Source organism: Haliotis cracherodii, unplaced genomic scaffold (genome assembly GCF_022045235.1).
Source record: "Haliotis cracherodii isolate W230 unplaced genomic scaffold, xgHalCrac1.p SCAF_13, whole genome shotgun sequence".
In the NCBI taxonomy this organism is placed as follows: Eukaryota; Metazoa; Mollusca; class Gastropoda; order Lepetellida; family Haliotidae; genus Haliotis; species Haliotis cracherodii.
The window spans coordinates 29,034,762-29,047,384 of record NW_027266268.1 but is presented as its reverse complement, the minus strand read 5'-3'; the positions used below and the strand labels follow the sequence as shown (position 1 = coordinate 29,047,384).

At 39.0% G+C, this 12,623-nt stretch overlaps 1 protein-coding gene across 1 annotated transcript in view; it reads left to right on the top strand.

The window, feature by feature from the left end:
* Nucleotides 1–12,623, top strand: part of LOC139459827 (potassium channel subfamily T member 2-like) — a 172,383-nt gene that overhangs the window by 83,600 nt on the left and 76,160 nt on the right. The window contains exons 7-8 of the mRNA XM_071241523.1: nucleotides 1,383–1,463; nucleotides 3,001–3,095. Coding sequence (XP_071097624.1) covers nucleotides 1,383–1,463; nucleotides 3,001–3,095 — 176 coding nt within the window. The remainder of the gene's footprint in view (nucleotides 1–1,382; nucleotides 1,464–3,000; nucleotides 3,096–12,623) is intronic.

The following is a 12,623-nucleotide window of genomic DNA, read 5'->3' as shown; positions in this document are numbered from 1 at the left end:
TGGTCTTACTTCTGGCAACAGGAACCTGATGGTCTCTTTTCTGGCAACAGAAACCTGATGGTCTTGCTTCTGGCAACAGGAACCTGATGGTCTTATTTCTGGCAACAGAAACCTGATGGTCTTACTTCTGGCAACAGGAACCTGATGGTCTTACTTCTGGCAACAGGAACCTGATGGTCTTGCTTCTGGCCACAGGAACCTGATGGTCTTACTTCTGGCAACAGGAACCTGATGGTCTTACTTCTGGCAACAGAAACCTGATGGTCTTGCTTCTGGCCACAGGAACCTGATGGTCTTATTTCTGGCAACAGAAACCTGATGGTCTTACTTCTGGCAACAGGAACCTGATGGTCTTACTTTCAGCAACTAACAAAAGCTAACATAACAGTCTTACTTCTGGAAACAGGAACCTGATGGTCCCACTTCGGGCAACAGAAACCTGATGGTCTTACTTCTGGCCACAGGAACCTGATGGTCCCACTTCGGGCAACAGAAACCTGATGGTCTTACTTCTGGCAACAGGAGACTGATGGTCTTACTTCTGGCAACAGGAACCTGATGGTCTTACTTTCAGCAACTAACAAAAGCTAACATAACAGTCTTACTACTAGCAACAGAAAGCTAACTCAGTCTTGTACTACAGTTAAAATGTAAAAACTATCCCGATCATGTTTTACTGAACCAATGTGACTTGGAAGTAAATACTTTGACTGTGCCAGCCCCCATCAGAAGAAACATCGGTCCAACTGCCTCTGGAGGACACACATCTGACACAAACATAGCTCATTCATGCAGTGAATCTTTTGAAGTCATTTCTTCTTTGTGATTTATGTACTGTTAAAGAGTCTTTTAAAGAAAAAAGGTCTTCACTTTGGTTACAAGTGTTTGTTCAGATTAACGATGGGACTGGTAACTCAGGCCAGGTGAGTCCTGAGTAGGACCCGTGGTTAGTCACATGATAATTGTTTAAGGACAATAACAATAAAACTCAACGGTTACACCACAAGTCTTTAATGTTTGCATTTCTTTCTGACATTTATATGTTTGAGAAAAAATACACCTTCCATCAACTTCAGTGTACACATGATCAGATTGTTTTATGCTTGTATCTAACTAGTTTGTGCAAGGTCTCCGGTAAAACAGTTCCAAATTGGACATTTTGCACCCAACAATGGGTTAACAATGGGACTCATGATCACTACTGGTGGCCATAAGAGTTTGAGTCTCTCTCTAGCTGTGCAGATATGTGGGAAGGTCACAAGTCACTGATCAAGGCAAAAATGTCCAGATGCCTTTCATTATTTTGGTATGGGATGTTCTTGCTAACAGATTTGCCAATTCGAGACAAGTTGCTCAACTTGATGTTTTCTTTTGTTTTGCAGATATTTCACCCCCTCCGCAACCTCTTCATCCCGGTGTTCCTCAACTGCTGGCTGGCCAAACAATCCATGCAGAACATGTTTGTAAGTATAGACTTATGCAGAACATGTTTGTAAGTATAGACTTATGCAGAACATGTTTGTAAGTATAGACTTATGCAGAACATGTTTGTAAGTGTAGACTTATGCAGAACATGTTTGTAAGTATAGACTTATGCAGAACATGTTTGTAAGTATAGACTTATGCAGAACATGTTTGTAAGTGTAGACTTATGCAGAACATGTTTGTAAGTGTAGACTTATGTAGAACATGTTTGTAAGTGTAGACTTATGCAGAACATGTTTGTAAGTATAGACTTATGCAGAACATGTTTGTAAGTGTAGACTTATGCAGAAGGTGTTTGTAAGTATAGACTTATGCAGAACATGTTTGTAAGTATAGACTTATGCAGAACATGTTTGTAAGTGTAGACTTATGCAGAACATGTTTGTAAGTATAGACTTATGCAGAACATGTTTGTAAGTATAGACTTATGCAGAACATGTTTGTAAGTGTAGACTTATGCAGAACATGTTTGTAAGTATAGACTTATGCAGAAGGTGTTTGTAAGTATAGACTTATGCAGAACATGTTTGTAAGTATAGACTTATGCAGAACATGTTTGTAAGTATAGACTTATGCAGAACATGTTTGTAAGTATAGACTTATGCAGAACATGTTTGTAAGTATAGACTTAGGCAGAACATGTTTGTAAGTATAGACTTATGCAGAACATGTTTGTAAGTATAGACTTAAGCAGAACATGTTTGTAAGTATAGACTTATGCAGAAGGTGTTTGTAAGTATAGACTTACGCAGAACATGTTTGTAAGTATAGACTTATGCAGAACATGTTTGTAAGTATAGACTTATGCAGAAGGTGTTTGTAAGTATAGACTTATACAGAAGGTGTTTGTAGGTATAGACTTATGCAGAACATGTTTGTAAGCATAGACTTATGCAGAGCATGTTTGTAAGTACAGACTTATACAGAAGGTGTTTGTAAGTATAGACTTATGCAGAACATGTTTGTAAGTATAGACTTATGCAGAGCATGTTTGTAAGTATAGACTTATGCAGAGCATGTTTGTAGGTATTGAGTTATGCAGAACATGTTTATAAGTGTAAGTATAGAGTTAAGCAGAACATGTTTGTAGGTATAAAGTAAAGCAGAACATGTTTGTATGTGTCAAGAGTTATATATCAGAGTGCCATTACATCAGGAATTAAAAAAAGTAGTATCCTCACCACAAGACTCACATAATACAATTGTAGTTCCTGATATATGATATTTAAAATAGATGCTCAGTCAATAAGAGCTACATAGGTTCAGTGATCACAGCTAATGAGGTTTCACCATGTATTTTCTGTTTATGTTGCAGTCTGCATTGTACAGAAATTCTGCACTACTTCTGAACGACTGGTTTCCGATTCTTGTCATGCAATCTAAGTTAAATTATCGCAGTAACCAGGATGGATGAACTTTAACTGCATTCATAGTTTTTGCATCCTTGCCAATTGAGAAAACTGCGGAATGTTAGTTTTTTTGTCCTAATTGCCACTTATTGCTACTTTCCCCCAGAATGACCTCCATCGAGTGATGCAGAAGTCGCAGTCTGCCCTGGGGCAGCAGCTGATGGTCCTCTGTGCTACATTGCTCTGCCTTGTTTTCATAAGGTGAGTAGAGTAGAGTAGAGGCAAGCATCTCTCAGGGGCTCACTGTACTGGAAGGGCCACCTCCGTGGTCTAGTGGTAGAGGCATCCGCCCGGAGAGCGGAAGGTCCGGGGTTCGATCCCCGGCCGCATCATACCAAAAGACATTAAAAGATGGTACTTGTTGTTACACAGTCTGGCGCTCGGCATTAAGGGGCTAAAACAAGGACTGGTCGGCTCGGAGTCAGTATACTGTGTCTGAGTGGGATATTCATGTTAAACTGTGGCATGGTATCTCAGTGAGCTAGCACTATTAATCGGCATCAGTCCGGACTAGTACAAGCAGCCAAACCAACACACACACGTACATGCACGTCGCTATATAAGTGCAATAATCTTGGACGCGACGTTAAATCCCGAGAATTTTGATGCCCCTGTATTAAATGGTGTTACTTTTTCTTTGGATTGGTAAGATCAACATGAAAAGCACTTTATTTTTTTTGCTGATTGCGATCTTACATAACACAAAAACATTTCGCCTACATAGCGATAAACTGCAAGAATGATCAGACCTGAACACACCACATGGCAAAATTTTGAAATGACTTTGAAGATAATCAATCCAAAACTGTTAAATTCAGAACTCAGAACCTCAGAACTCTATATCATGTTCCTTGCCAACAACAGCAGGTGAACTTCAGAACCTAAAAACTCTATATCATGTTCCTAGCTAACCTCAGCAGGTGTAGCTAACTTCAGCAGGTAAACTTCAGAACCTAAAAACTCTATATCATGTTCCTTGCCAACATCAGCAGGTGAACTTCAGAACCTCAAAACTCTATAACATGTTCCTAGCTAACCTCAGCAGGTGAACTTCAGAACCTCAGAACTCTATATCATGTTCCCCACCAACCTCAGCAGATGAACTTCAGAACCTAAAAACTCTATGTCATGTTCCCCACCAACCTCAGCAGATGAACTTCAGAACCTCAGAACTCTATATCATGTTCCCCACCAACCTCAGCAGATGAACCTCAGAACCTCAGAACTCTATATCATGTTCCCCACCAACCTCAGCAGGTGAACTTCAGAACCTCAAAACTCTATCATGTTCCTAGCTAATCTCAGTGCATGAGCTTCAAAACCTCAAAACTCTATATCATGTTCCTAGCTAATCTCAGTGCATGAACTTCAGAACCTCAAAACTCTATATCATGTTCCTAGCTAATCTCAGTGCATGAACTTCAAAACCTCAAAACTCTATATCATGTTCCTAGCTAATCTCAGTGCATGAACTTCAAAACCTCAAAACTCTATATCATGTTCCTAGCTAATCTCAGTGCATGAACTTCAAAACCTCAAAACTCTATCATGTTTCCCACCAACCTCAGCAGGTGAACTTCAAAACCTCAAAACTCTATATCATGTTCCTAGCTAATCTCAGTGCATGAACTTCAAAACCTCAAAACTCTATCATGTTCCTCGCCAACCTCAGCGGGTGAACTTCAGAACGGATCTCATAATTGGTAGTCTTTTTTTGCATTTACAGTTTAGCTCATGTGATTAAATCTGTGTTGGTGAGAACACCGTAGATCAAGGACATGGAACCTCAAATCAATAAGTTAATTCTGAAAAAGCAATGACTGTAATGATGAAGTCAAACCAATTAACCTGATTGAACTGCAGGAGTAGGTTGTTAAAGATACGCTGTATTTTGAAAAGGTATTAAAGTCACCGTAAGATTGTGAAAGTAGGTTGTTGGTTAAACTGAGATGAAGACACTATGCATCTAAATATCAGGGAAAACATCCTTGTAATCAAGAGAAGTAGTTTTGCCCAAGAACTGATCAAAGTTTTCCAACATCAATTCATCAGATCAGTGCTGATTGGCTCACCATCGGTTTTGTAGCCATGAATCTTTGAAGCAGTGACAAATCTTTTTCCTTGATTGGCACCAACTTCATTTGATAATCACCTGGGAATTCGATGCATACTTAAACCAAAATAAGAGACATATTTACATTAGTCCTCTGTGATTGGTGTGCAGTTCATTTGATTGGATGATTGGTATGGAGACAAACTGCGTATCCAATATGGCATGCTTTTTTACAGAAAATTGTCAATTCCTGATCAATTTCTGTAGACTCATATGATGAGCATAGGTTACATGGGACCAAGTCTGCGCTGGAATCCCCACAGGGCAAAAACCTTGTGAAATGATTAGAGACTTTGTACCCTGCTGTCTTTACTTACAGTTCACGTTTACTTGGTTCTATGTACTTAAATCAGATAATTTACTTTGATATGTAATGACCTCTCTACATGAATATAATGCTGAAGACCCAGTTTCAATTCTCCACATGGGTACAATGTGTGAAGTCAATGACCTACATGGCCTTAGTTTACACATTAATAGTGGCAGTCGGGTAACCTCGTGGCTAAAGTGTTCGCTCATTACGCTAAAAACTCGGGTTCGATTCGCTGCATGTGTACAATGTGTGAATTCCATGACCTACATAGTTGAACCATTAATAGTGGCAGTCAGTTAGCCTAGTGGCTAAAGCGTTCGCTCATTACGCTAAAAACCCGGGTTCGATTCGCTGCATGTGTACAATGTGTGAATTCCATGACCTACATAGTTTACACATTAAAAGTGGCAGTCCGGTAGCCTCGTGGCTAAAGCGTTCGCTCATTACGGGATAAAACAAACAATGACTGTTCCCTGTCTCCTGATGATAGAGTAGGTGGGCTTGTGTTGCAGAGTTGAACAATGTCACAGCTTTTGTACTGTTGTCCACAGGTTTTTCTTATGTTATTGATTAAACAAGCTGTCTGTGAAGTTATTATGGTTTGCATATGTATTTATAACAATCGACATCAATATGTTTTGGCTTTTATTAAATTCTTAACGTAAAAACCTTTGTGCACACTTTGAATTAATCTACCACGCTGGTTTAGACAGTGTGTATTTTTTATGTCTACCCATCCAAAAACGCAAAAATGAAATCAATTTTAAACAGACATGTGAATCTGTATCTAATTACTCCTCTGCTTCGGTGAAAATACTTCCATGATAAATAGCATGTTTAAATTACCTTTACATGACATATGCCTCTTTGCTGTGACAAAACGGCCCAAAACGGCCCAAAACGGCCCACATATTGCAATTCAGTCATACAACTGGAGTGTCTGTCGTCTTTGTGCCCAGTTGACCTATGAAGATGTAGCACAAAAGTGATGCAGCAACAGACATTAATCAAGCTTGCTCTTATACGACCATGATTGTCCAGGATGAAACTTCCACATCTGTAGCAAATCTTCTCTGTGAGACATTGATCTCGGAAGCTAGTCCAGATCAAAGGCCGCCATATTTTGTCTTCTTGGGATTGTTTTTGAACATGATCTGAGCTGCTCGCTGTCTCCGTGTGGATCTGGGAGTCAAATCGTCTGTATAAGGACTATTAAGCTGTACGGATTACGGACAGGATAATATTGAGAACATGGTCTGGATAAATATTCGGAAATGGTACAAAAATAAGGAATTAGCTCTTTAATATGTCAGAAAATAGGTGGAATAAAGGAACTGTTTTCCTTGACTTGAGTAAATAAGGTAAATACCGCGCTGGCTTGAGGGGATTACTATGAACGTATTACCTTTATGGGAATATGATGGAAAAGGTTTCATTTCTTCTATCCATCTGTTTTTCCTTCATGTGGATGTTTTTCCATCTGTTTTTGTATGCTTCTTTCCCATGAGATTATGGATGGGTTACAAGCAATTTTATTATGACTGGTTCCACTTCGATGTGATTGCATTTAGAATAATGGTTTAGGAATGGAGTTATCAAATGCTACAGTTTGCCAAATGGATGTGTCATCTTTCGTTGTTATGCACTGATTAACCTGTGATGAGACTCAATTAAAATGAAATTTGTTTCAACAAACCACTTCAACAATAAAAGGTTCTGCTCATATCAAAGGCAACGTGAATATTCTGTATCGATCCTCTTCTCCCTTTGTTATCATGTTTTGTGGTAATTCATCTTTTAAGGACATGGAACAGGACATGGAAATCGACCTGAGGCCACCTTGGGAGATCATCATGCAGAATAGGTCCCTTAAGTGCCCAATGTGTGTCCGTTGGTCACAGATCATGGGGTCTTTTAGAATATGACCTGGTTATATAACAGACCTCATAGGGTCTTTTAGAATAAGACTTATTTAAGTAACAGATCTGCCAGGGTTTTTCAAAATATGACCTTGCTACGTAACAGATCTGACACGGTCTTTCACAATATGACCTAGTTATTTAACGGACATGACAGGGTCTTTTAGAATATGACCTCTTTATAAAACAGACCTGACTGGGTCTTTCAGAATATGACCTACTTATTTAACAGATCTGACAGGGTCTTTCAGAATTTGCCCTGGTTATGTGGGAGACTGACCTCTTGATAATCGGTTGTGATGGGGAGAGTGTCTGAGATTGTATTTTTTTATAATTATTTTATTCCAGAGAAAAATCCAGCAAACATGACATCTCATTACAAAATTATTCGTTCAGATCTAAGCAGTGACCGAAAAATGTTACATTTCTAACAAAGCTCCGTCAGAGATGTTTCCCCATTAAATTCTACTGGTTGGCCATAGAACATTGAAGATGTGTTGGTGACAAATTGGCACCATAAGTAATGATCCCAGTATACTTGACAGGTTGGATGCCCCTGTAGGGCAGATGTGCAGTATGCACACCAGGCAGCAACATGCATGCCACTCTTGTGGGTGACAACACCACGTTCACTGACTACTGCTCCTGTCTGTGCTTATTGTGGGGATTCTGTAATGTACCCAGTACCCCATCCTTGTCTCCTTGTGGGGATTCCATGATGTACCCAGTAACCATGCTTGTCTCCTTGTGGGGATTCCATGATGTACCAAGAACCCCTTCCTTGTCTCTTTGTGGGGAATCCATGATGTACCCAGTACCCCATGCTTGTCTCCTTAATTGTGGGGATTCCCTGTGGGGATTCCATGACGATGTACCCAGTTCCCTATGCTTGTCTCCTTGTGGGGATTCCCTGTGGGGATTCCATTACGATGTACCCAGTTCCCTATGCTTGTCTCCTTGTGGGGATCCCCTGTGGGGATTCCATGACGATGTACCCAGTTCCCTATGCTTGTCTCCTTGTGGGGATTCCATTAAGTACTCAGGACTCCATGCTTGTCTCCTTTTGGGGATTCCATGATGTACCCAGTACCCCATCTTTGTCTCTTTCTGGGGATTCCATGATGAAGTACCCAGTACTCCATGCTTGTCTCCTTGTGGGGATTCCATGATGAAATACCCAGTATCCCATGCTTGTCTCCTTGTGGGGATTCCATGATGTACTCAGTATCCCATGCTTGTCTCCTTGTGGGGATTCCATGATGAAATACCCAGTATCCCATGCTTGTCTCCTTGTGGGGATTCCATGATGTACTCAGTATCCCATGCTTGTCTCCTTGTGGGGATTCCATGATGAAATACCCAGTATCCCATGCTTGTCTCCTTGTGGGGATTCCATGATGTACTCAGTATCCCATGCTTGTCTCTTTGTGGGGATTTCATGATGTACCAGTAACCATGCTTTTATTCCTTGACCTAGACCAGTACGAAAAATCGTCCTCAACTATCTCACATGCATGAATGGCACATATCGCCACATTAGAAAGCAGCCATTAAGGTGTGTTCACTTCACAGACAAAATCGAGTTTCAATGAAACAGCTTGGAGGGGTAGAGATTATAATTTGTGTGGACTGATTTATGTTTACATGAAAGACAAGTTCATGTTCACCTTTGTCATTATGTGACAACGTGTAGAAGATCAGCACCGGAATATGGCCTTTGATTGAATCAGGGGAGACATAATGAAATTGATTAGATTCAGCAAGTTACATTGAATTCATTACAAGCGATGGGGAAGATCCTTTGAGTCTGAGGTTGGGGTATGGGTCAGTGTGGACAAGGCTGGTCTTTGAAGAAGGAACTTTCAAATGTCAGTGTTATGAAAGACATGTGTCAGTCAGCCAGGATGCTAATTCAGATTGCCATTCTGTTATGTTTGATGAGGGACCAAGGACTTGATATTCTGGGCCTGGCTATTCTTTGAAACGTGTACATGATCTATTCAAGAAAATACTTGAGAAATATGATTTTAACTCAGGCTTTAAATAATGTAATTGTCCGCTTAAAAAAAATGTTTGTCAAAGAAATTATTAATAGTTTGTTTTCTTTCAGAGAAGAAATTATATGTAAAAGCAGTGACCAAAAACGTATTCTGACTCTTACAAAAGTCTTTGGCCTCTCCCACAAATATACTACTCAAAAGAAGTTAAAGAACCCCTGATTCTTTCACATGACTATAGTTGATCATGCCGTAAAGAATCGGATGTTCTTTAACTTCTTTTGAGTAGTATACATGGTCAGTCCCCTTGTTGCACTGAGACAAGATCTCTGTATAGTCCTCCCTGGCTGTAATGCCAGTGCTAAAGGTTAGGCAGTTTTCCAGGTGGCTATTTTAACAGCCCTTTGTACCAGCAGTAATTACAAATATCGATCATGGTTACTTTTCACCAGTTCTTTTCACAGTAATTGCTGTATAAAAAAACATAAAACAGACATGTTTGGAAATTTCTTGTTGTCTCTTTCAACTTTGTGTACTTTTGCTATAGTGAAAATGAAAAAAAACCACTGTTGTGTGCCTCAATATTTTGTCGTTTTGTGTGTCAAACTGGTTTGAGAGTAACCAATGACAAGAAACTTTTTTATTCAGTGCAGCCTGACAAAGTTATTAATAGATATTGGCAGAATAAGTGTCACATTTTACAAGGAAAAGATCACAAACATGCTTTGTTATTATCCAGCTATGTTTATAATGTAGCTTATGTCATGTAACTATATTATAATGTAGCTGTTATTATGTAGCTTATGTTATTATGTAGCTATGTTATAATGTAGCACATGGTATGTAGCTTATGTTATGATATTGCTTATGTTATGTAGCTTATGTTCTATAACTATGTTATAATATTGTAGCTGATGTTATAAGGTAGCTTATGTGATCATGTAGCTAATGTTATTTTTTAGCTTACGTTATTTTTTAGCTTATGTTATTAGGCAGCTTATGTCATGTGGCTTATGTTATGATGTAGCTATGTTATTATATAGCTATATAACTATGTAGCTATGTTATTATCTACCTATGTACAATGGAGCTATGTTATTATGTAGCTTATGTTATGAAGCATATGTTATTATGTAGCATATGTTATTATGTAGCTTATGTTGTTTTGTAGCATATGTTTAGGCATCAATTTGGTTTTATGTTTTGAGAATGTTCAGTTGTAATGTAGTCGTGCATATTTATTTCGACAATATGTTTTTATGTTAGTTCCAGAGAATTCATAGTAGAAGTAATAATTTGGTGGTAAAAAAACTAGTAATCATTTTTTAACACATTACTTCAAAGTCACAGTAAACAGACATTGTCTTGACCTACATGATGGATCTTCTTTTCATTTGCGAAAATTCAAAATTTAAATCTTGTCATTCTGTGCCAGAAATTGCTTGTCCTTGGTTCGAATCCCCCTTCTGTTTGATCCTTTGTTTGTTGGATAATAAGTCTTTGTTTGTAGATTATGATCCTTGTTTGTTGGATTATGATACTAGGTTTGTTGGATTCTGATTCTTGGTTAGTTAGATTAGGATCCTTTGTGTGTTGGATTGTGATTCTTGGTTTGTTGGATTATGATACTTGGTTTGTTGGATTTGGATTCTTGGTTTGTTGGATTATGATACTTGGTTTGTTGGATTATGAAACTTGATTTGTTGGATTGTGATTCTTGGTTTGTTGGATTATGATTCTTGGTTTGTTGGATTATGATCTTTCATGTGTTGGATTATGATCCTTGGTTTGCTAGATTATGATACTTTGTGTGTTAGATTATGATACTTAGTGTTTTGGATTATGATACTTGGTTTGTTGGATTGTGATTTTTCGTTTGTTAGATTATGATCTTTTGTGTGTTGGATTATGGTCCTTGGTTTGCTAGATTATGATACTTAGTGTGTTAGATTATGATACTTAGTGTTTTGGATTATGATACTTGGTTTGTTGGATTATGATTCTCGGTTCGTTGGAATATGATCTTTTGTGTGTTGGATTATGATCCTTGGTTTTCCGGATTATGAATCTTGGTCTGCTTGATTATGATCCTTGGTCTGCTGGCTTATGATAATTGGTGGGTTAGATTATGATCCTTGGTCTGCTGGATTATGATCCTTGGTCTGCTGGAATATGATCCTTGATTTATTGGATTATGATCCTTGGTTTGCTGGATTATGATCCTTGGTTTCTAAGATTATTTTCCAGACATCTCATGGCAGGGGACACCAGAATTGATACCATTGTACCCATGTCGATCTGAACCAGGTTCTTCAGCGTGACATGCAAACACTTCGACCACTGGACTACTTGACTGTCCCTATTGAGATAATGAAATTTGTCTGTCGTCTAAGTAAGCCCTGTATCTAGTTAGTGCTGTCCGGCAGTGATTGACAGAGTTCCCTTCTGCTTTCCCTATAAGATGTTGAAAGTAGTAACAAAGTAATCAATGGTGGTTATTTAAGAAGGGGAGGCTCATGTTTTATGAACTGAAATCCTGTTTACTAGGACGAGGACCTGGTAGTTCCATGATTGTTATTAGGTTGGATGTTTCCGGGTTCTCTAGATTAGGTTGGGGGATTAGATTATTGATTTAACAAAGAGACTGGTTAGATAATAGGCCTAGGCTTCTAAACTATACCTATAGCTGACCTGACTCAGTGGGCCAAGTTTGGAAAGTAGGCCAGGGTTCTTAACAATACCTTCAGCTCACCTGACTGTGGTCCATTTTTGGATTACTTAAGTAGGCCAGTGTTTCTTAATACCTATTGCTCACCTGACTGTGGTCCATGGTTGGATTATTTAAGTAGGCCAGGGTTTCTTAATACCTATTGCTCACCTGACTGTGGTCCCAGTTTGGGTAATAGGCCAGGGTTTCTTGACTATACCTATAGCTCACCTTACTCAGTGGTCCAAGTTTGGATAGTGGGCCTGGGGTTTTTAACTATACTAACCTATAACTCACGTCCCTGACTGTGTGGACCAAGTTTTGATTGCAGGTCTGTCTTTCTTAAGCTATGTGATCTAAACATTACCTATAGCTCACCTGACTCCAGTGGTCAATGGCTTTATGATAAGCGTGGCCTTCTAGACATTACCTATAGCTCACCTGACTCTAGTAGTCAATGGCTTTATGATAGGCGTGGCCTTCTAAACATTACCTATGGCTCACCTGAATCCAGTGGTCAATGGCTTTATGATAAGCGTAGCCTTATAAACATTACCTATAGCTCAACTGACTCCAGTGGTCAATGGCTTTATGATAGGCGTGGCCTTCTAAACATTACCTATAGCTCACCTGACTCAGTGGGCCACTGTTAGCAAATAATCCTTAATTTGTCATTTTAT